Source organism: Lygodium microphyllum, chromosome 5 (assembly GCF_053477565.2).
Source record: "Lygodium microphyllum isolate KBCC chromosome 5, Lygodium_microphyllum_v1.1.10, whole genome shotgun sequence".
NCBI classification, from domain to species: domain Eukaryota; kingdom Viridiplantae; phylum Streptophyta; class Polypodiopsida; order Schizaeales; family Lygodiaceae; genus Lygodium; species Lygodium microphyllum.
Genome location: NC_141139.1, coordinates 31534366 through 31558827, shown reverse-complemented (window position 1 = coordinate 31558827; position 24462 = coordinate 31534366). Strand labels below are relative to the sequence as shown.

The 24462-nt window shown below is 42.2% G+C and overlaps 1 protein-coding gene across 6 annotated transcripts in view; it reads left to right on the top strand.

Annotated features, from left to right (window-relative positions):
* Nucleotides 1–5661: 5661 nt before the first annotated feature.
* B73 (molybdopterin biosynthesis CNX1 protein / molybdenum cofactor biosynthesis enzyme CNX1 (CNX1)) overlaps nt 5662–24462 on the top strand; it is a 247031-nt gene continuing 228230 nt past the window's right edge. For 3 of the 6 annotated variants that reach the window (XR_015690859.1, XM_087677661.1, XM_087677662.1), the window contains exon 1: nt 5662–5900. Coding sequence is in view for 2 of the 6 variants with exons in the window: in XM_087677661.1 (XP_087533787.1) it covers nt 5712–5900 (189 nt within the window). In the remaining 4 variants the exon portion in view is untranslated. The remainder of the gene's footprint in view (nt 5901–24462) is intronic. The other 3 variants (XR_015690856.1, XR_015690858.1, XR_015690857.1) reach the window with 1 other exon arrangement.

The following is a 24462-nucleotide window of genomic DNA, read 5'->3' as shown; positions in this document are numbered from 1 at the left end:
AGATGCTATACATGTTGTTGGGTTGTAACTCGAGTTTGATGAACAAGAGTTTTTAGATTATCATATCCATTAATTCGAGGCTAGTAAATTCCTCTACGTATACACTCTACGTATACATAGTGATGTACATTTTGAGATCTTCCTAAGTCATTAAGATGTTTCTTTCTAGAATTTGATTATTATAATAGATAATGATAAATACAAACTCACATTGATCAAATCTTTGAAATGCCTAGGCTTGGCTATGTTGTCTAGCAAACTATAACATGCTATATTTTCTCCTTATAACATTGTGTCAAATGGGGCATTCTCATTATGCACTTCTAGAATCCTTTATACTAATTACTTTCTAAGGATAGAGATCCCTACATTGGGATGTGAATGTTCTACTATTGTCATGTATTTTTGCATCAATGGGTTGTACAACATATTGAATACAAGCACATCAACAATGCTAGATTCCATGAACTTAAGACTAGTTTGTGTTTTAGATTTGATACATCATTCCAACACACCAAAGAATTATTGAGAATCATTCTTTGGTCCAAGGTTCCATTTGCAATTTTCCTTGTTGTTCTTGAGGCCAAAATCAATAGGTTGACAATATTCCAAAGTTGTGATGAGAAAGGCTTAACATAGAATCCAGCTCATATAGTTTGGCAACAATGGAATGGCATGTACATTGTGGTCTTTGTTGGCACAACATGATGCACCTTTCCTTGTCATGGCATCTACCTTGTGCTTCTTGCAAGCAAGAATAAGGATAATGCTCAAAAGAGTTGCTAATAATTCATTACAAATATCATATATTACTTTTTGAGAGCTTGGTTTGATGTAGCAATGCAAATATTCTTAAAATAAGGCATGTTATAAGTACATCAATTATCCTTGCACATTATCTTGCCCAATATGGTTCCAATTTCTATGTTAACCAACTTCTTGCACATGATTTTTATATGTTTTTCTCAAAGCCATAGCTTTTCTTCTCCTAAAAGACATTGATGAGGCCCTATCATTTGACTCCTCTATAAAGCTCATTCCTATACCATACTCTATTAACATATGGAGTGAGTTTATTCATCACATGAACATAATTGTGCTAAAATAGTTTTTTTCTACATTAAATGAAAGTCACCACTTATTTCTCAGTCTACACTATGTGATCTCTCTCTCTCTCTCTCTCTCTCTCTCTCTCTCTCTCTCTCTCTCTCTCTCTCTCTCTCTCATCTAGAGTAACAAATGTAAGCATGACATGAGAGAAAAGCCTATAGAAACACCACGTAAGACACACACACACACACACACACAAAAACTGATGTAATAGTACGAAGGGCCCTTTGGAATCGTATTCTACATCGTCGTTGCTGTATATCAATTTTGACACCTATTATGCATAACTAGTATTTTTTGAGTTAGTACAAGAAGTGTCATGTTTAAGTGAACATTATAGAATGTTCTAATCATTGTTATTGTATTTCTTGTATAGAGAAATGCCTTGAAAGTACATGTAGCAATAGTGGAGAATAGCAAAGAACTATCTATTAACTCTCCATCATTAAATAGAGAGGCAATGTAGAAAATCTTATCCAACCCACCTTGTTGAGGAGCCTTAGTTAGTTGATTTGCTTTGCACCACTCTATGTTGGAGCAACAATTTGTTTTCTTGTTTCACACCACTTGTTAGGCTTGCTACAATACTGAAAGGTGGTGAAACATTTACTACTAATCTCAGTTAATTCAATATGTTATTTTGCTTCAAAATTTGTAAATGTCTTTGAAGCACTTTATCCTTGGTGTCTCTAGTCCAATTTTATATTTTTTTGGAGCCACTTACAAGTGGTGTGCTACCACTCACAAGTGGTCCACTACCACCCACAAGTGGTGCACTACCACGTAAACATGTGCTATCACTTACAAGTCACTACCATTGACAAGTGGTGTGCTATTACTTGCATGTGGTGCACTATCACTTACAACTACTCTATAACATGCCAATTACTTTATTCTAAAGATCAACCACCTCCTCCTAGAGATCAATTACCACTTTCAAATGGTTTATCGCCATTCGAGGTGATATATCGATGCTTATGGATGATGTGACATGCTTTGTTATAGTTCCAAAATGCATTTGAGCTATGATTGAAGCTCATTTTGATTGACATTGTCTCTCATTTGCTACAACAGGCATCCACTTGAGACAATTTATGCCTATTACCCTTGGACGATACTCGGGCTATTCGCTTGGATGCTAGATATCTTATATGGATGTTATATGTCTTGGCTATGTATGACAGATATTTGGGCTTCGTCTTGACTTGCATTGAGTTATTCTCGAGCTTTGGAAAGTGACATTGGCCTTTTGGTCATTGCCTCAGATGCTACAGTGGATGCTTTACTGATCATCTTGACTTGGATACTTCGGATGTATGTCATTAGATGTTGGATGTTGGATGCTATGTACATGATATATTTGAGCTTTGCTTACTCGTTCCGCATCTGATTTTGTTCTAGTGGGAGCTCCTTCATTGGAGTCTTGTGATCATTCTTTATATGGCAGGCAAACATGCAATACACATAAAAAGTATTGTATGACACACGTGTGAGCCATAAGCTCTTGTTCATTAGAATGTGTGTGGTCCCATGCCCTACAAGTTGTTAGATGGAGCAAAGTATTTCGTTACTTTTATCGATGACTATACACATAAGGTTTGGTTATTTCCCATAAAGCAGAAATCGAATGTCTTGGCTATATTTCATCATTGGCTTGCCTTGGCTGAGAACACAATCTGGCTATCGGCTAAAATACCTAATGTCAAATAATGGGGGTGAATATGTCTTTAGAGACTTTGAGTAGTTTTTTGATGAGAGGGATGTTAAGCATTAGTTGATCTCCCCGTATACCCCACCCCAGGATGGTATAGCTGAGTGTATAAATAGAATGATTCAGGAGTGAGTTTGCAATATACTTAGCCAGACAAGCTTACCACAACATTTTCGGGCTGAGGCAATTACTAGTGCCATACACTTATTAATCGGTTCCCATGCACTACTCTTGACTACTATCAGGTTGCAGAGGAGATATGGTCTAGAAAGCCTCCCTCGTATACTCATTTGCGTATCTTCGGTTGTGAGGCTTTTTGCCATGTTCCAAAGGACAAGGAAAATAAGCTGGATCCTAAGTCTAAGAAATGCATATGTCTTGGTTATGGGGATACAAGTGAGATGGACTATCGCCTATGGGATCCACAAGCTTGGAAGGTGATCCACATCCATGATGTTGTCTTCCATGAGGAGAAAATGTATAAGCAACCTGAGCATGTTTTCGAGATATGCACGATGATATTTTAGGAGAAGCCTCCCACTACTATACAGCCAACCAGACAGCCTACAACCGTGGCTGATGCTCTAGTGGCCTAGGTCCTTGTTGATGCTCCATAGGATGTACATGCCCCATAGCTTGAGGTAGTCTACTAGAGATAGACGACATCTTGCACAGTTTGAGCCCTCTATGGATTATATTATGGTGACAGATATGCTAGTGAGCCTCTTACCTATGACAAGGCTATACACAAAGATGGCACTCCCTCTTGAGAGAGGGCTATGCAGTCAGAGTATGATTCACTACAAAAAAATCATACGTGGGATTTGGTTCCTTTGCGTAGTGGCAAGCGTGCTTTGCCATGCAAGTGGGTGTACAAGTTGAAAAGGACCCCTGGATATCCCAAGCCAACATATAAGACAAAATTGGTTGCTAAGGACTTTTAGTAGGAACATGGTATGGACTTTGATGAAGTCTTTTCTCCTGTTGTGAAGATGACTACCCTACGCTTGGTACTAGCTTTGGTTGCTTAGCTTGACTTGGATCTTTATCAGATGGATATCAAGATGACTTTCCTTCATGGGGACTTGCACGATGAGATTTACATGGAGTAGCCTAAGGGCTTTGCAGACCCTAGCAGGGAACACCTAGTATGTAGATTGAGAAAGAGTCTTTATGGCCTTAAGCAGGCACCTAGAGAATGGTATTACAAGTTCGATGCTTTTATGCATTCACAGGGATATTCTTGTAGTGATATAGATTTGTGTTTATATACGAAGAAGGCTCATGATGGCAACCTTATGATTTTGGTCCTCTATGTGGATGATATGTTGATTACTGGGAGTGCTCGCGAATGAGTTGGATGCCTTGAAAGGCCAGCTCAAGAAGAGCTTTGAGATGAAGAACAAGACATGCCTCACATATTCTTGGGATGTGCATTACACACAATCGCTTTAAGGGCTCCTCTACTTATCACAAAAGGAGTACATCCAGAAGGTCCTTGAGCTGTTTCATCTGCAAGATGTTAAGCTGATTGGCTATCCTTTATCTTCTCACATGAAGGTTAATTAGGCCAATTGTCTACAGTCTGATGAGTAGAAAGCTGAGATGACCAAGATCCCTTATGCATATGTAGTGGGCCATTTGAGAGATAGAGTGCATGAGATCAAAAGAAGGAGTGAATTATTCATGAATGGGAGTCCAATTGGTTGGGAGTATGTGTGAGTTACAACAGGTTAAAGGTTCAAAATCCACAATTGGTCTGCTCCAAAGTACCTCACCTTTGGGTGAAAGATGGGTATCATTCCCATCACAAAATATTATAAAAAGACACAATAATGACATTGAAATACAAAGAGAGCAATAGGTTACCAAAACAATGTTCACAAAGAAATAGTTTGTTAGTAGATACAAAAGCTTCACTAAAAATTTTGGAGCAATTTTTAAGTCAAATAATATGCATTAGTCATTTTTATAGTTAAAGATTTCCTAAGATTCAAGGTTCTAAACCTTCTTCTTGGAATTTTAGAGGTAAATATATTTAATATTAGTAGTAAATAATTGCCTTTACAGTTGGGATATTAGTTAGCCAAAGCGATGCAAAACACTTGCTATATCATGATACTTTGATGTACCCAACATATAAGAAAGACCTAAGAACCATTTTACTGTTGATACAACTGATTCCTAGCTTGCATCCCATAAGCTTTTTCAAAGTGAAGACTCAGGATAGTTACACACGGATTGTTGACCCCACCTACCCTCAAAGCAATCCGATAATATGTTTACACACTAAATGGCACCCAAATGATCAAAAGTGAAGCTTGGCCTAGTGGTACTAAATACTTCAATGCACCTCGATTAGTGGGGGTTCTAGTCTTGTCAAGTGTAATACTTCTTAATCTGTCATTTAGCACCTTAGGCGTGGATGGATATCAAGATGGGGGAGATTGCTGGCCCGAAAGTGTCCAACGTCCGTGAAATGCACAACCTATGTCATTGTGACTCATGTGCTAACAAACACCATTTGGTTGGGGTTCTAGTTGTGTCACACATAATACTTTTTAATTGAGAATGTCTTGTCATTTAGCACCTTGGGCAAGGATCGATATCAAGGTGGGGGAGATTGTACACTTGAAAGTGTTCGATATCTGTGAAATGTGCAACCTATGTCATTGTGACACGTGGCTGACAAACACCTTTTTTTTTCTAGACTTGTCCATTTGCGCTCGTGTGTAACCGGCCTCAAACAACTTGGAAAGCAAAGATTCTTCTTGAAACTTTAAAGGTCTTTAAAAAAAAGTTGCAATTCATTTTACATTAAACTTTGTTTTTTGGCTAATATGCTATTTAACAGTTTCGCAAGTAAACAGGTCTCGTAAAAGAGTGAGCGATGGCGGTATCGACGTCCGATTGCACTCCCTCAGCCATGCTATCGGTTTCTGATGCCACGCACATCATCGTCTCGGTTGCAAAACGCCTGCCTCCCGTCTCCCTGCCCCTGCACGAAGCTCTCGGATTGATATTGGCAGAAGACGTACTCGCTCCCGATCCCCTTCCCCCTTACCCAGCCTCTATGAAGGTACGTATACAGTCGTTCTCCACTAGTTGACCGTGGCAAGAACGTTTTGCGCACAAGTTCAGAATGCATTGCAATAAAATCAAAATACTTTATTTGCTCCAAGGATTAAAACCTCTTAAATCTCCTAACTATCTCGAGCACGGGTTCGGGCTGCAAACCCTACTTCTATACTCGATTCGATGCACGTGGCACTCGAGGCTTGATTTTGTCAGTCCTGGCAACAAAACCAAAATGAAGGGGAGGAAGATGATCGTTTCAATAGCTGATTATATCATGAAAAAAGTGATTAGAAGATGATCATCTTTTCAGGATGAATTGATGTGGAAAATGTGATCAAGGTCGTATCCCATAGAAATTGGTTGGATTGTGGTCGCACCGTTTAGAATTGTTCCAAAACTTTTGTCTCCAAGGCACACGCTGTAGGAAGAGAGAGAAAAAGAAACAACAATAGACAACAAAGAACGTTTAGATATGTTGGGTCTATTGGTTTTCTTCCACACTTGGGAACATTAAATTAGTGGACTTTGTAGGCTTCTCCAAGTGTTCGACATCCACTACTAAGGCTAGCAACATAACCAATGGGGATGGATATTTGTGCAGCTGCCTATTTAGTTCCCCTAACATCTCCAATTTGTATAACATCCACCTACTTAGGTGAAGAAAATGATCAAAATGCTAAGCTTCTCATGTATAGATATCCGTGGTATAGTTAAAAACATAACAATCATGCATGCTTATGTGAAACTCTAACATAAGTGTGCATGCTTATGTGGACTTGTAGTATAAGATGTAAGAACCTAGATGACACACGAGTTCACTAGTCCTTTGTGTCACATGAGATAGGAAAACACTTAAGATTCAACTCTTATGAATCTTCACACGGTTGTTGATACATCAAGATACCCATAATTTGCAAGTTTTCTTACTCAAGAATGTAGTAGGGCTGACCTCTTGACAACCACTCCTTGAGGTAGCAACCAAGCATCTGCCAAAATCTGATAAAGAATTGAAGCAACAAGACACGAGGCAAGAGAGACACGTTAGAATGAAGGCTGAAAAGGAGAAGAGTATAACTTGACATTCCTAATGCTATGATGTGACGATATTGTAGCCCATTGCCAACATGTTAAGGATTGTAAATTTGGAGAGGGCCTTGATGAAACAAATGCCAAAATGCAAAACATGGAGGAAAATCTGATAAAGAATTGAAGCAACAAGACACGACGCAAGAGAGACATGTTAGAATGAAGGCTGAAAAGGAGAAGAGTATAACTTGACATTCCTAATGCTATGATGTGACGATATTGTAGCCCATTGCCAACATGTTAAGGATTGTAAATTTGGAGAGGGCCTTGATGAAACAAATGCCAAAATGCAAAACATGGAGGCAAGTTGAAGAGAAACATTAGAAAGTTGCAAAAGGAAATGCTAGCGTAAACTGAGAAGGCATAGAGTATACAACATACACAATAATGCAAATTAATGAATGCCCAATGATGGAAGGGTTTATAGAATATCGAGAATGATAAAAAGGAGCCGTTGGCCTCCATCAGGACTAGAGGTGAACTGATGAAGGAGTTGAAGGCATTGGAAACAGCTCCAAGAGTATGTTGTACCCAAGACAGATTCCAAATGCAGCAGCAGCAGTCTGTTGATGAGGATGGGGCAGCCTGCCAAGGCTGGGAATGATGGCAGCAGTCCCCCGGAAGTAAAAATGCAGTAATGGATGACTTTGAGAGGGAAGCAACAGCATCATGAAGGGCAGCAGCATGTTATAGACTACAAAAGGCAGGTTGGAAACAGCCTTGAATAGTAGCAGCAGTCCCGAACAGCAGCATCTTTGGTCATTGTTAGCTCCGGGCAGCAGCAGGCTCTCTGGCTGATGATGAAGATGATGGCAATGAGGTGGGAGGTTGCTGATGGGCCAGTGATGAAAACACAAGTGGAATGTTGGCGATGATTGGCAAGGAAGAGCAAGGCACTGATGGTGATGAAAAAGACAGTGCTGGAAATGAGTATAATCAGCCCACAACTGCCTATTATTGAGTCATTTGTCCTACCACATTTAAAACGATTTTTCTTTATGAAATAATTCTTTATGGAGTTAATTTAGACCATAAAATTATGATAAATTGAGATTTAATTTAGGGCTTAAATTTACTTGCTTAACATTTCCTCTCAAGAAGGTGCCTAAGAGGAGAGAGAGCATAACTCCACCATCATTTCTCTTAAAGATTCCACACCAAAGAGACCAAGGGTGTCTCTTAGGGGCCTAGTAGAATCATCGAGGCGATGGATATCTTATTTTAAGTAGCTCGATTTGATGGGTCTCTTTCTTTTTTGGGAAAGGGGCATTTTGATGGCTTTTAAGTTCCATAGAGGATAGTCATAGTTCAAGACCACCTTGAAGGGTGTTGAAGATAAAGATATGATGAAGGAATGAAGAGGAAATGATGCAACAATATTGTTGGTGTTGTAAATAATGACTGGCCCAAGGAGAGATAAAAAGGAGATGTAGGGGCTTTCACTTGGGGACTTTCCATGGGTTTTTAGTTGTGCCAAGGACCCTAATTCACAAAACACAATGCAATGCAAGGGATGATGTAGATTGTGTAACCAACCTTTTGTATATCAATTGTTACCAAGATATATTGGCCCAATGATTCAAATAAGTTTGATGCCCGTATATTTTGAAAAGCAATTTGTATTATTTAAGTGTTTTAAAATATGATTGAATGTTCATCTTTCTATTCAAGGTTGGCCAATTGCTAGTAGACTGCCTTATGATTATACTTGGGCCATTACTGATGAGATGTCCAAGAGAAATTAAAAGTTTAGCAGGGTGGTCAGATTGACTAGATAGCTCAAATGACTAAGACTTTTATACTTGGGTAGTCACATTGACTAGAAGTCCATTTAATGAGTGGTTTCAAAAAGTGAAACCAGATGCTCATGATAAAAGAAACAACCATAAACCGATGAACCTATACAATTAAGCTCTCAAGAATCTAAGTTTGGCAACTTCTAGAATTTAGGAGGGTACTATTTTTGGAAGTTATCCAAATGGAAATTTTATTCATGTCAAAGGATTCAGAATTTTACAAGGAATAAATTTGTCTTTAGCATCTATCTCAAATCATAAATCATTCAAGAGATTTTAAGAGTAGGAGGCTTAGAAGTTTCTTTCTCTAGAAAAGTGACATGTGGCATTTAGAATAGAACATGTGCCATTTTGAAGAGAAGTGTTCCTACACTTGTCAGTAAACACTTGCTATTTGTAGATTCTACTTTTCACTTTTGAGCATCCAAGCCCTACACCTATATATTGGAGGTCTCTCTGTTCATTTCAAAAAAGGTCTCGTGTTGAAATTTCAGCCACATGCCTTGTATTCTTCTACTATCACTTATCCAAGAAGGACTTTCTACTTAGCTTGATCTAGTTAAAGCACTAAAGAAGAAAATTAGCTTGTTGCTCGGAGTATACAAAAATTAGAGTTGCAAAACCCTAATTCTTATAATTGTAGCAAATCAACCCTTTTGTGTATAGTTTAGGCACTTGGTACTCGTGGTTTGTTGCAATAAATTTTTATAAAGGGGGAGAGGCTAGTTTCCCTCTCAACGTGGTATCGACTCTCTCTCTCTCTCTCATATAATTTTCATGGTGAAAATTGATTAAGTTGGTTAAGTTTAAAGTATTGTCATTCTCACGTTCTTTCCTGTGCTTACATTGGTAATAGAACAAGGACTTCTTCTTTGCAAGAACTTTTCATGGGCGACAAGATCTTTGGGCTCAACTTTCTCATTATGTCAAAAGGTGAAGAGAAGACTTTTGGTCAATAATTGGAAGGCTCTTGACACTCTGTATTTGTATGCTTCTCTGATTATGAGAAGATACAAAGATACAAGGAGCTGGAAGTGGATCTAGAAATTTAAGTTTTGATGAAGAAAAAGGCTAAAGTACGTGTTGAAGCAAAGGTCTTTGAAAATATTGAGAAGGCTCTTAAGACAAATTGTATTATGGCTATGAAGGTCTATCTCAACATAAAATGTATCAATGTTATTGATGCAACTAAGTCTATGAAAGGTAATACATTACCTATCAATTGAGGATCTATCAAAGTAGCGACTTTAAAGTCTCATTATACACAAGTTGCCTTCTCTTGTCCCAATAATCCCTCCATGGAGAAGACAAGAAGAAAGTCAAAGAATTGGTTATTTTCATGGTAGCTAAATCTCCAAAGATACTAAATGATGCTAAAAGAGGCTTTAAGCTTGGAGAGAAGAGCGTAAAGTTTGACGTTTTCTATGGTAAGAGAGATTCTCAAAAAGCTATTTCTTTTATTAGACAATTTGATGCTATTTTTGGTAGTGAAGCTTGTACAGAAAAATCAAAGATTAAAATGGTGAAAATGCATTTGAAGGGTACCACTTTAAATTGATGGCTCAAAGTTATTTAAGAGCGAAAGGAATCCAAGTCTTGAAAAGAGTTTAAGGAGATGTTCAACAAGAAGTTCCTATCTTCACCTTTGAAGCCGACGTGTAACACAAATGGGATAAGGTGAACTAAAGCCAAGGAGACAATGTTCAAACATGTATCAATAGATTTGTAGTTGTTTCTCTTAGATTTACATCTCTTAATGAAGTTTCTTCCAATATGGGGATGAGAAAGTTTATCCATAGATTACATCCAATGGTATGGCAAGCTCTCAAGATGACAAAGTGTAATACTTTGGAAGCAATCCAAGATGCAACCCTAGAAGATGAAGGACTACGTATGCCGTGGATACTTGGTAAAGCCTCAAAAGAACCACAAAGGAAGAAGATCAATATGTTTGACCAAAAGAAGTCAGATAAACAAGAACCAAAGCATAAAGATGGAGGTACACCACCTTTGCCATCTAAAAATAAGGTAATATATCAATAGTTAGTATGATATACAAGAGAAGGGCGATGATTCTCTTGTGGAGAAAAAGGACACTTGGTTGGTGAATGTCCTAACAAGGCAAAGAAGGAAAACCAGCCTTAAAAGATACCTCAAGTGAATGCTCTACCTAAGAAACTTCGTCAGAGAGAAGGAAGTTTTTTATGGCTCGAGGTAAGATTGCTAATCAACATGTTCTCATTCATTTTGATACAGGGGCTATATGCCATTACATCCATTCTTGGATTGTTGAAGCTCTATTTCTACCAAATGAGAGGTTTGGAACACCAGAAATGCATGGTGTTGCTTTTAAAGGAATGGAGTTTGAAGTTACTCCCATTCTTGGGAAAATACGAATTGCGATAGGAGATTATATAGATTATGAGAGTTTTGTCATGGGAGATCTTGGTTATAACGAACTAGCCCTTGGAATCTCGGGGGGGTGGGGGGGATCCAACACGATCTTGTCTAGGCCCTTGGAGTGCTCTAGGTGCGTCGCAACCCATGGTGACGTCACTTGCAAAAAGGTAGCGGAGAGCTTACGAGAGATTGCTTAGAAGGCATAGAAGGTATAGAAAGCAGAGAAGGTAGAAGAGTTTGTAGAATGGCCCATCTTGGGGGCGATCGCTCATATTCATAGCAAGGGGACTTTTTATAAGACAAGTCGCAGGCAAAGCGAGGGAGTATGTTACGAGTGAGGGTGGTGGTATCAACGGGCGATACACTTGACTCAACACCGTGGTATGAAGGAGAGAAGGTTTCCTCCCTCATACACACCTCCCCTTGAAAAACTCGATGCCCTCATCGAGTTGGGAAGCGTACTCGCCACCGTGACAAAAGCGGCATTGGACTTAGACTCATACTTAGGTTTGGGGGTCTTAGCACACCTCACTATCAAGATGGCCAGTGTCTGTCCACTAGGTGCCATGCCCACTGACTCTATACAATTGTGGAACATGGACTTTTCATGACCACAATTAGGTTCCACCCACGGACTCGATATATAACTGTGGAGTGGATCATGACACAACAAACTTGAAAGAAACATGACTTTATTCTGCATATCAACGGTCCACCTGTTGACACCATATTTACAAGCGTAGAGTGGAGGATAACCTGGCCGAAACAAGTTGTGCACCCTTGATTGAGCGTTGGGCTTGATAGCTTGAGTGCTCAAAATTGTCTATGGACTAGGACTCTGCACCACAATGCTACATGAGCATGCCAAGCCCAAAAGGCAAGGGTCTAGGCAATGACGCCTTGCGACAAGAGGCCCACTTTGGCGATATCTGTCAATCTACTTCCGGTGAAGAAGAGAACATGCAGCCTTAGCAGGGGAGACCCATGCTCCTTGATGTGGCAGGTGCATTTTGCCTTGGACGCACCTCTTCTTGAAAGGAGCAGGGCCTTGGTAGCTCGGATTTTCGTTGCAACACCTTTGGTAGAATTCTTCTTAAGTTTGACACGACGTCTTTGTATGAATGCCGCATGTTGTTTGGTATGGAAGGTGCGATCCCAAGGACAGGCATCTTCGAACTTCCTCTTTGTAGTACCCTTGGTGGCACGATTATTCCTTGAGGTTTTGTCTTTAGCTTTCTTGCATGTGCCTTGGGAGGCACGGATCCGACTTGAGGAGCAGTGAGGTTCCAAACATGCGAGCTGCTTGGGTGCAGCATGCCGCTTGGCCCTTTTGGCAAGGCTCATCTCCCTTGTGTCTTGAATCCTCCCCTGCTTGGCAGCACTGAGTTTTGACGAAGTGTGGGGTAGTCTTCAAGTGGACTGAGTTGGATGAGGAGCACGTAGGGTAGGGATGGGCTGCGCAACATACTCCGAAGTAGCATGTCATTTGGCCTGTTGCGTGAGATTCATGGCTCCCGTGTAGGTTCCATTCATGAAGATCCATTCACCATGGTTGGACCACACTTGGAGCACCCTAGCAGGGTCCATCACCCTCAGAATTGGTTGTTGCTCCGCATGTATCCTTGCTGTGTGAGGGTCTCTCACCCTCGGAATCAGCCATTGGAGCACAAGTGGTGAACTCCTTATCAAGCTCGTAGTAGTGGGTCGTCACCTCCTCACAAAAACTGACCCGTTTTCTCCTACTCACTGACTCGGATCTTAGCGGCGTTGGGATCGACTTGGATGTCTCATCCTTTGGCCCGCCAGCATAGACTGAGTTCACTGGTTTTCAAGTTTTCTTCTTTTTCTTGCTTAGGGAACTTGTGTTGGCTCCCCTCTTCGCACCTCTTAACTTTCTCTCCAACACGTGGGGCCGTTTCTTTAGACTCCCAGCACAAGGAGTTCTACTCTTCGATCCTCATGGAGTTTGCTGTTCCTTTATACTCGTGGCTCAACGAGTCTTGGGGAGGGCAGCTTTGGCCGAATCATCAAGGGGGGCACATTTGTTTACACTCGTGGCACCATGAGACTCTTTAGGAGGCAAGGCTGTTTGTTTATATCCTTGGTGTAAGGAGTTTTCATGCACACTTTACCGCTTAAGGCCATTTGTTTTGACTTCCGGCTCTAGGAGTTTTTCAATTTATCATGTGCGCACTTGGCCGTTTCTTTAGTCTCCCGGCTTAAGGAAATATCACAGAGGTTGTCTTTGTTAGAAGCACATGGCCTGACATGTTTAGACTTGCCCCAGGTGCGCGAGTTCTTTAGCACTGCGTTCTAGGCGAGATCAACTTGGGCTTTGTATGCCCATCTTGTGCCGACATTTGAGTCCGAAGACTCCCATTTAGAATCATAACTTGAGCCATCACTTGACTCGCTAGAGGACGAGGAGTCAAGCATGACTCCTCGTCCATCTTCTGTGTGGCTTTTATCACTTGGGCCTCTATAAGAGCCTGCATTGCTTTTCTCATCATAGAATTAGCACTTGGCCCATCGTCATCCTCACTGCTGGAGTAGTTACTATTGGAGTAGTTGCTGTTGTCATATGAATTGGAGCTCGAACTCGGCTCTCTTCTTGTTGGCACAGGCCATCATGACGGCATCTTCTCTTTGGTAGGCATGGGCTGCCTTGGCAGCACACTTGTTTGGCATGAAGCCACATTCTCCCCCGGCATGCCACCTGCAGCAATGGTGGGATCATAATCAAAATAAATTTTTCGCTTCAACTCACTTTCTATGTCAAGGGCATCCCACTCGCCTTGGGTCATCTCCTTGACCCATTCTTTGATCTCCTTGTTCAAGATTTTCAGATTTGATTTCACCTCTTCTTGTCTCCCCTCAAGGAGTTTCATCTTCTTTTGGAATTCAATTTTTGCCTTTTAAGGGGCCTTGGCCCTGTTTCGAGACATATAGTCTAGCTTGTTGGCCAAACCACGCCAGCCATATTCCAAAGCATAGTAGTCTTCAAGGGCACTTTTCCTTTTTTTCGTAGATATTCTTGATGGTTGCAAGTTCGATTTCAAGAAGGGTCTTCCTTGGCACTTTTTTGTTGCGCCTCAGCTCAGGCTCCCCACCATGAGAGGATGTGTACTCCCCTCATGAGGTTTGCTTTAATACCAAGTGTGACAAACTAGCCCTCCGAATCCTGGGGGGAGGGAGACCCAATACGGCCCCATCCAGGCCCTTGGAGGGCTCTAGGCATGCCGCGGCCCATGGCGATGTCACCTGCAAAAGGTAGCGGAGAGGTCACGAGAGATTGCTTACAAGGTATAGAAGGCACAAGGGTTTGCAGAATGGCCCATCTTGGGGGCAATAGCTCATATCCATAGCAGGGACTTTTTACAAGACAAGCCGCAGGCAAAGTGAGAGGCCATGTCACGGGTGAGGGTGGTGGTATCAACACGTGACGCACTTGACTCAACTCCATGGTATGAGGAAGAGAAGGTTTCCTCCCTCATATTGGTCATTGTGATGTTGTATTAGGAATACCTTGACATAGAAGAATAGATCCAACCATTGATTGGAATCAAAATAAGTTTAGATTCCCTTTCAAGGGTAAAAATGTATCTTTTGATGTGGGAATGGAAGGAATCTCTATTCCCATCTTATGCCATGTACAAATTTGTAAAGCAATGAAAAAGTCTATTTCCTCGCACTTGATTTTTGTCAAAGATTCTAACAGAGAGTCTAGAATTGAAGAGTCTATCTTAGATATAAACAAGGAGCGAATGAGTTTTTCAAAGGAGTATGAAGATTGTTTTGCAGATACTTTACTTAAGTTACACCAGAGAGGCTAGAAATCATCACATTGACTTCATTCTTGGGTGCCTGCCTCCAAATAGACCATCCTATCATGTGAGTCCAACACAAGGAGACTATGAAGCAAATGAATGAGCTCTTGGAGAAGGGTCTAATAAAACCCAATTGCTCAGCTTTTTGCTCTCGAGTCCTCTTAGTGTAGAAGAGGCTCTCACCAAAATCACAATTTAAAATAGGTTCCCATTCCAAGGTTTACGGTTTCTTGGATAGATTTGATGGATGCAAAGTATTCAACTGGATTGACTTAAAGAGAGGCTACCATGAGATAAGAATTTCTTCTCAAGATGTTCTTGAAACAACATTCAGGACAACTTTTGGATCGTATGAGTTTCTTGTGCTACCATTTGGTTAATTCATTCAAAAGATGAAGAAGAGCATCAATAATACTTGAAAATAGTCTTTCAGGAACTTCGTAAACACAATCTTTATGTGAATAGCAAAAAGTGTGAATTTTTCTTAGAAGAGATTCATGACTTAGGCCATATTGTATCCAAAGATGGGATTCAGATGGATCCAAAAAAGGTCAAGGCTATTGTAGAATATCTAGAATTGACCAGTGTTCATGAAGTTCAAAGTTTCTTTGGATTATGCTATTATTATAGAAGATTTATTAAATGGTTTGCAATGGTTGTTGGACCATTGTATGTATAACTAATAAAGTAGTGGCATTTCGGTGGACCAAACTAGAGAAGAAAGCTTTTGAAGCTCTAACATTTTATATCAGCAAATAACTTATTTTGATTATACCTAATTTGTCAAAACCTTTCTTTGTGGAATGTGATGTTTCAGGAGATCATATACATATGTCATGAGACTCATGATAAGGAAACTAAATCAAAGATCATTAGGATTTGAGGTTGCTCTAGCTGCTCTTGAATTGCCAGCCTCATCATCATGTGTACCATGAATTGTTGCATCTCCCTCAACATCAGTATGTGTCTCCTCTTCTTGTTACATCTCCCACTCTATGAATGGATTGGGCTTTGCTGTCATAGTACTACATAATATCCTTAAGTTAGCACTAACGACTAAGAGATCATTTGCCCTCTTCACATCAAGGTGGTTTCTCTTCATTGAAATCAATGTGGGCATATGTACTCCATAATTGCTTCAAACAAGAGGAGCTAATTGACTGACTCAAAATACGGATGGCTCGCTATTGCAACTCAGGACCATCCGAACCATGGTCCTCCCATCATAAAGCTGCCCCAATCTCCACAATTGCTCCAAACAAGAGGAGCTAATTGACTAGCTCAAAATACGGATGGCTAGTTGCTGCAACTCAGGACCATCTGAATCATAGTCTTTTTACCATAAAGCTGCCCCAATCTTGCAGCTATCTTCTTGTGCATCCCCACAACCAAAATAACCTTGAAAGGTCCTATAACTTAAAATCGGTCTTTGATCTTTCGTCTAGTACCATGATTAGGCACTAGAGCAGACAATGTAAGTCTCCATAGATCCATAACCTCAGTATCATTCTCTTGATTCTTGCCTTGGAACTTAGGATCCACAACAAATGTAGCTGTATACATGGGTGAGCTATAACTAAATGACGTATCTCCTCACATGCCTCATCATCTAGTACCAACTCCTAAAGCTTTTCATTTAGCCTATACATAGCCTTATATACCTTACCAATGCAAGGTTGCATAGCATCCATAACCCTCAATAAATGCACAATAGGTGATAGCATAACATTTATCTGCTTTACATCATCCCAAAAAGCCAAGTTATTTGCTTTCTCCAAGCATAAGATACTTGTAGGAGTATCTCCCAATGTTGATGAGGTGAAATTACTAGGAAATAGTTGCCTCAAGGCACCACTGCATTCTCTTAATCTGCCTAGCATCAAGAAGTTAAAGGCAAATCTAATATTAGAGAATTTTAAAAGCATCTTCTTCGATTGCAGAGAGAATTGATGGCAAAGAAATTTGTGATTCAAAGAAAAGCTAACCATTTTAGCTCCTTAATCTATGATAGGTGCAATCCATGACAGGTTATCAATATCCTTCAGTAGGTTACTCAAGCAATGAGCCATACGATATGAAATTGTGATATGTAGATAGTATCCCTAGATGATAGCACTTGCTGCCCAGTTTGCGGGCTCTCCATCTGCAACAAATTCCACAACATGCTTTGGGCCACTAAGCTCAATACCTGTACCCCATTTTGCTTCAAGTACATTTGTTGACTTTTTTGTCCTCGATTCATCATGTAAAGATATAAAATACATCTCCCCATGAGAATAAGTGACCATTCCATGAATGGATTGCCTCTGTTTATCACTTCAACCATTAGCAATCAATGAAACTCCATTTTTAGCCCATAGGCTCTTTCTAGTCACTGCTGCTTGGTCAACAAGGTGCTTCTTGTCGAGCAAAGTGGTGCGTAACGTCTCTAATGATGGAGGCACATACGAAGAGCCGTACTCACCAATCTTCTTGCACATTAATTTAAAATACTTTGATTTGGCTGTATGAAACTGAATGTGGTCATGATAGGAAAAACGAGCCACTGATGTATCACCTCTTCCTTTTTCTTGGGATCCCAGCAACATCAAGTGTGCTCTGTCTACGAGCAACATGTGGCGTTGCTAATGCCATGGCTGATGCAATGCTTGTAGTAGGTGTGGAGGTAGCACTTCTTGATACTGATCCTACTCTAGACACATCTAATGGGGGGTGGTGTCACAAAAGTTGTAGGGTTAATTGCAACACGTCGTGGTCTGGACGTAAGATAAGCTTCTTGACCTACTTCATGGCCACGAAGCTCCCTTTGCTTCTCCAAGCTAACATCAAGACAAAACTGCACCTTTGAATTTGGCTCATGTAAGTCGGAGATGAGCTTGGACCTAATTATACATAAGAGGAAACAAGCGGCAATTGGTATTCCATATTCTAATATTTAAGTAACTTTGAAAAATTAAAATCAATTAAAATTCAAAATAGAAATGCTCGGTTCAAGAGCTTACCTTGTTTGCTCTATTAGTTCGCTTGTATGGGCAAAGCTTGCAAGCCCATGGTTGAGATCCTCCACCACTCAACGGGTAGTCAACATTTACTTCTTCCTACCATGACCAATCATCGGATCGTGTTCCTTGATCATTGGCACGATGAGCGGGTGAGATGATGAAGCCATTTCAGGCTGAAAACTGAAATAAAAATGGCTGAAGAAAAACCTAAAGTTTTGGCCGTTGCAAAGAGAGAAGGGAGAAGAGTGAGGGAGAACTTAGAAGAGAGAAGGGAGAAGGAAGGAGAGAAGAGGAGAAGAATGGAGAAGAGAAGTGGGAGAAGAGGGAAGTGGAAGAAGGAAGAGGGAAGTGGGAGAAGAAGGAAGAGAAGAGAGGAGGTGATGGCATAGGGCTGTGGGCAGTTGGGTTGTAGTGCTGGTGCAGACGAGAGTAGATGGGACCTACGGGCAAACAAGGACGAGAGCAGACGGGACTTGTGGGTGGGCGAAAGCCCACTATATGTGAACTCTCATTTGTGAAGTTTTTTTTTTTTGTTACGCTACATGTGAACTCTCATTTTGTGAAGTCTTTTTTTTTCCTAAGAAAAGAGAATTCTATTAATAATACCTCGGAGAAAGTCACCCTAAGGTAAATACAAAGTGCAAGAAACTCTGTGAAGAGTAACTAAGTACATCATAGATACAATGGTTGTGTAAACAATCAATCTGGTGGGCTAAAGTGCTAGACCATCTAAGGGGTAGTGTGAAAGAAGGTATTTGAATCCCAAATCCTTAGGAAAGCCTCTCTTTTCTTCCTCATCCTCTCAGAGCTGCCCTGCAACCTCTCCCATCTCCCACAGAGAGTATGGACTATCTTTGTCCAAATCCTCGATAAAGACTCCCCAATGGGTATATCCTGAAGATCAGTGACCCAGCTACATCTTGCAGTCCATATGTACCAAGCTATAATGCTGGAAATCAGCTCCCATTTGTGACAATGTCCTTGAGTCCACTGTGTCTGTGAGTAGTCTGGGGTAGGGATTCTGCTTAGATGCTGTCCAATGATGAGAAAAGAAATGCTCCCTTGAGTGTCCTCATAGCCGCATGTTGGACCTCTGTCTGTGACCCAAGCTGCAACCACCCATATCGCCACCATGGACTCGGCTGTACCATGGAATACTATCCTAAGAGCTCTCCTTTAAATCTCTTGGGCTCTAGGATAGTCCCATAGGCAATGTCTTTGAGTCTCCTCTGGCTCACCACATCGCGCGCAAGCTACTGGGTCATTGCCATATCCAAGCCAAGTGCCAACTGCACCTGTGGGAGCTTTCACTCAACTGCCAAGACCCTCGGACCGCTTATTGATTCAAGCGTTCCAAGCCGAGCACTAATGGCTACCTCTCACATAGCCGACGCGCCATCCATATCTACGGGTGTAGTGAGCTTACCTTGATGCCGTTCGAGTTACCTCCTCTCCCGCGCACTCCGGTAGCTCCACTATCCAAGTGCAAGCTTCAAGCAAGCTCCATCCTCAAGCTCCACGCTCCAAGCTCCATTGCCGCGAGCAAGACAAGAGAAGAAAAGAGAAGAGAAGAAGAGAGGAGACGATGGAGAGCTTCTCCTCCTCGGTCCCTCACCCTCACACACTCACTCCCTCACACTCTCACACTCCCTCTCTCAAGCACAAGCTCAAGCAAGCAAGAAGAAGAAGAAGAAGAAGAAGAGGAGAGCTACTTTTGGCCACACACAAGAATGAGCTTCTCATTCACTTTTCAACTTTATATACAAAACCCTAAATCCCTTTTGGGCGATCATCCCCTTTTTTCCTTTTTACATGGCCGGCCATAGCCTAGGCCCTTTTTCCCATTGTCCTTCTATCTTCCTAGCTTCCTTTCCACCGCCCGTCTACCTTTACAAATTGCACGGGTGAGAGCCCGGCGCTCTTTTACAAGATTTCAGGGTGGGCTACCTTTTTTCCGCCTTTGCCCTGCGTCTTTTCCACTTCCTTTTGCTTTCTTCGTGTTGGGGTTAACATTACCCAAGCTCCATACCTATATATTGGAGGTCTCTCTCTTCATTTCAAATAAGCTCTCGTGCTGAAATTTCAGCCACATGCCTTGGTACTCTCCTATCTATCACTAGAAGGACTTTCTACTTAGCTTGATCTGGTTTCCATGGAGGAGTGTTGGTGGTGGTGTGGCAGAAGGTCCTGGGGGCCTGTTGGTGGCCAAGGTGGCTGGTGGAAGGTTGTTGGAGTTGGTGGTAGGGCTATGCTGTGTGAGGGATTGCATTGATGGCCAGCACCAGTGTTGGTTGGTTGGGGAGTCTGCACATGACAATTCTTTGTGGGCTTGTCGGATGGTAAGGGATAAGCATTCAGAGTTGGGTGTTGATGAAGAGCGAACGACACTTGCGTTGGAGTCTTCAGCACCTGCAATTGAAAACCTCTCCTGTGGTCTCTTCCTAAGAGGGAGTGCTAGTCTTCTTATCGTGCACACGACATATTTTGATTAGTTTGGGAGACAGGTCGAACTCTAAGTAATCTTGGAGTATTGTCCTGCGCTTGAGGACCCAAACCGTGTATATGCTTTGGTGCAAATAGTATGTGAGTGCTCGTGAGTATTTAGGTTATACTTAGTTAGAAGACTGTCGACCTGGTTCCTTGTATAGCAATGGGTTAGTGTAGCAAGGGGCTAAGTTGATGGAAAAATTTATCGATGAAGATGGCAAAAGTACACTTGAATATTGCTTGAGACATCATTATGGTCTTGTCAAGGCCATGTAGCATAATTGAGCTCCTTGATGTCTTAGCTTTTGGTAGCTAGTGGCTACTCGTAGAAAAGTATGGTGTACTTGTCCAGTGTCTTTCATGCCTTGCTTACCACTATTGATTGTAATGGCATTGAGATGAGTGCGAGAGAATTGTGCAAGTGGTTCAGGGTGACAAGTCTAACCATAGGCGAGGCGAGCTCCCGAGGTATGTCCTGCCCTTGATGTGCCCTGAACAATTGTGGGGGATGTATAAAGGGCTAGGGGATTAGGGACGGAGCCAGCCGACCAAGGTCACTGGACGTACCTAATTTGAGGACCCCTAGGTGCGGTGCTGTGATTGTGTGTGCTTTTTTCTTTTTCTTTTTCTTTTTTCTTTTTCTTTCTCTTTTTTTTTCTCTCTTTTTTTCTTTTCCTTTTTTTTTTTTTGGTGGGAAAAATAAATACAATCAATGCCATACATTGAGGTTGTTAGCCTTTCATTTGGATTGAGAAATGTTGGGATCCAAAGGCTATGAATGATGGATATTACAAAGATGATTGTGTCACCAGCCTTGATGCTAGAGGAACTGTTGTTGAGATGAAGAGATACACTTGAGATTTTGCAAACCTCTTTGTAACATGTGAGACATCGAACAATTGAGGTAGCACTTGGAGTGAGCTATGCATGGGCAAGGGTAGAGCATCTTGCGAGTTGAATCTTGGATGATGAAGAGACGCTCGCTCTTGTTGAGAGCGTGGCTCCTGCCCGAACATAGAGTTTGGCCAAGAAGGAGGAGGTAATCGATGATTATGCTTTGGCCATGCTCAGTCGCAATATGTGCTTTTGCAGAGGTGTCCTTGGGTTCTCATCTAGTGGCGTTTCCGTCATGGCTTTTGTTTCTTGGTATTCCTGTCACTTCCTCCATAATGGTTCTTTGTGGGGTTGGTGGTCTTGTGGTGACTTGGATGTGAAACGCTTCTAGACATTGACCTGTGTCATTCTGCATCAACTTGCCGCTTCATGAGAGTACATGCTTGGTATACGCCGCAACTATAATAAACCAGTGCAATGCAAGGAGACATCACTTATCTGAATTTTATGGTGTTGACTTAGATATTTATCACCTGCGCTTGATTAGCTTTTTCTTTTGCTAAAGACGTGAAATATATTAAACGCAGATTTGATAAGTTCATACAAGTCAGGAACATGTCAACACTTAACAAGTCAGGATCACTTAACCATTTAAAAACAAAAAGTCCTGGTCCGGTAGCATTTGATAAGCCATTTATACAACATGGGGCTACTCTATTTGTACGAGGCGGGGCGAGTCTGGGTGGCCGGGTGATTGGGGTTCTGCTGGTGTGGGGCTCCCGTGGGGGTGTGCAGGGAACATGTCGGCCGGGATATGAATGGTGTAATCCCGGCTCGCTACCGTCTCCAGAATTTCTTTAAATAATTCATTAAATTCTTCTCTTTCCCGAGCTGCCCTTTCTGTCTTTGAGCATCTGGGGCCCGAGCGGGAGCTGGGAGTGCGCACCACTAGTGTTGCCACCTGTTGCGCGTTTCGAGTCTTGACTTTCTTGACTCGAGGATTCTTCGGTCTTCGCCCTGGGCAATGTCGCTTAGGGCCTCGCTTCTTGGCATACCTCTTGATGGTGGGCACATAGCGCTCCGGTGGAGGGGCGCGTACCATATGCTCCCGCCTTGTGCGCAGAGCGTCTTTACATGCTAGATCTTTATGATCCTCCATGCGCTCCGCCGCAAAAGGAAACCTGCAAGATGCACTTCAAGGGTTAAACCTTGATACAGGGTACAACTGTTTGCATGGAAGGGATTTTAGTGTGGTTCATCAAGCGCATGTGACGAGAAGGGGAGGGGTGAGGCATGCAGTGTTTTGTCGTAACGGGATGGCCCCCATGATGATGTTCGTTTTTCCTCTAGCCATTAGCCAATATTGGCTTATGCCAAGTTGTGTGGACTGGTTGTCATGGAGTGGGATAGGACACATCCTCGGAAGGATAGACCAAAAAGGGAAGAAGGTGTATAGAGAGGGGCTGCACCCTGTCTACACCACCAGTGTTGTTTGTCAAGGCTTCCTATGGCGGTAACGTGGGTTGCATGCCCTTCACTTGGAGGTGGGAGTGGTCACACGGCTTTTAAATGTGTGATGAGAAGAGGACTTGCGGAGGTTAGCCTGTTAGAACCAACTCTTCTCCCTGCGCTTGACTATCATTACTTGTGTGTGTTGATATTGTTTATACAAGGTGACACAAAAATTAGTGTTTATTTATATACATATCTATGAATCCATGTCACATCACGAGGATAAGAACCAAGTGTAGAACTCGGGGTTGTACCGGAGCATGGCACACGCATCTAGTATTCATGGCAGCTGACTTAATACTGATAGATATTTTGCCACGTCGAGTAGCATGGAACCTTGACCGAGTCTACTGGCAATATGTAACTCCTCTTTTGTGAGAACCTTATCAATCAAAGGGCCCTGTAGCCTAGTCCTAGCTAAGTCCGTACCTCGAATGTCAGTGAGTACTCGAAGGGAAGTTGGTGCCACATAGGTTGGCTCCCTTTGGGATCGCCATTTGGCCAGTCTCTCTTCTGAGACCGTCATGATCTGAGCCCCTAGTTCGGCCATTATGACGCGGCTTTCGCACCAACGCCGCTCAAATTGACTCTGGCCTGCTGACAGTCGCTTTAGTAGCTCTAGGTCTACGAGATTCGGTCGGCAGAGCACTTCATTGAACGTGACGGTTAAGCGTAGTTCATCAGCCTCCTCGTCAGGGATGAGTCGCATCTGTTCATGCAGGAGCCTGTCGTAGTGCCCGTTAAGATGTTCTTGTTCTTCCCACGACAAAGGAAAGGTCAAGTAATCTCCAAGCTGCTCCTTGGGGATCGTGCCCACGTCCGCAAGGATGTAGACACGCGCGACCACCTTGAGCTTAGCCTCCAACTCAGTTAAGCATTCTGCGACACTTCTATGTTCAACGAGGGCTTGCTCGGTTGCTATCTCATGCAAAGTTCTAAGAGTTTCCTTAGGCTTTAGCATGGCTGGGGGCTCAGGCCTAGATGAGCAAGACTGGTCAACACTAGGATTTCTTATGCTCTTGGGGTTCTTACGTTTCTCCTGAGGTTTTATCGTTATTTCGTCATGGTTCTTCTCGGATGTGACTGGTATAGACTTGTCACCCTGTTGTGACAGCGTTGTATCCACTCTTGATTGATCAATGTGAGTTCTATTGTCAGTGGATAGAGTGTTGCAAGCAACTGTTGATGGCAACGGTTGCTTTGGTTTCTCAGAACACACGGATGTGTCTGGGGTTTCACCGCTATTAGGAGAGGCATCAATGGGTTCATTGGTGGGTGGACTCGATGCTTTATTCATCTGCTCTCCAGCGCCCTTCGTCTCAATGTTCTTGGGGTCCATAACCACCTGCATGTGTTGCTGTTTTCTCTGCTTTCTCCTCTTTTTCTTGGTCAATGAAGGTGCCTCTCTTAATGACTCAGGACCCTGGGCTATATCGACCGTTGATGTGCTTGGTCGGGCCTCAGCATTTCCCTTCTCTAGTGTGTCCTTACGGGACATAGCCGTGGTTTGCTGAATAGCCTTGCCCGGTTGTGAGGGCACAACTGTCGCTCTTTTCGGAGAGTCTAGCTTTTCAACCAACTCCCTTGCGTTTAACTTCTCCGTCCTAGGCTTTAGGCAC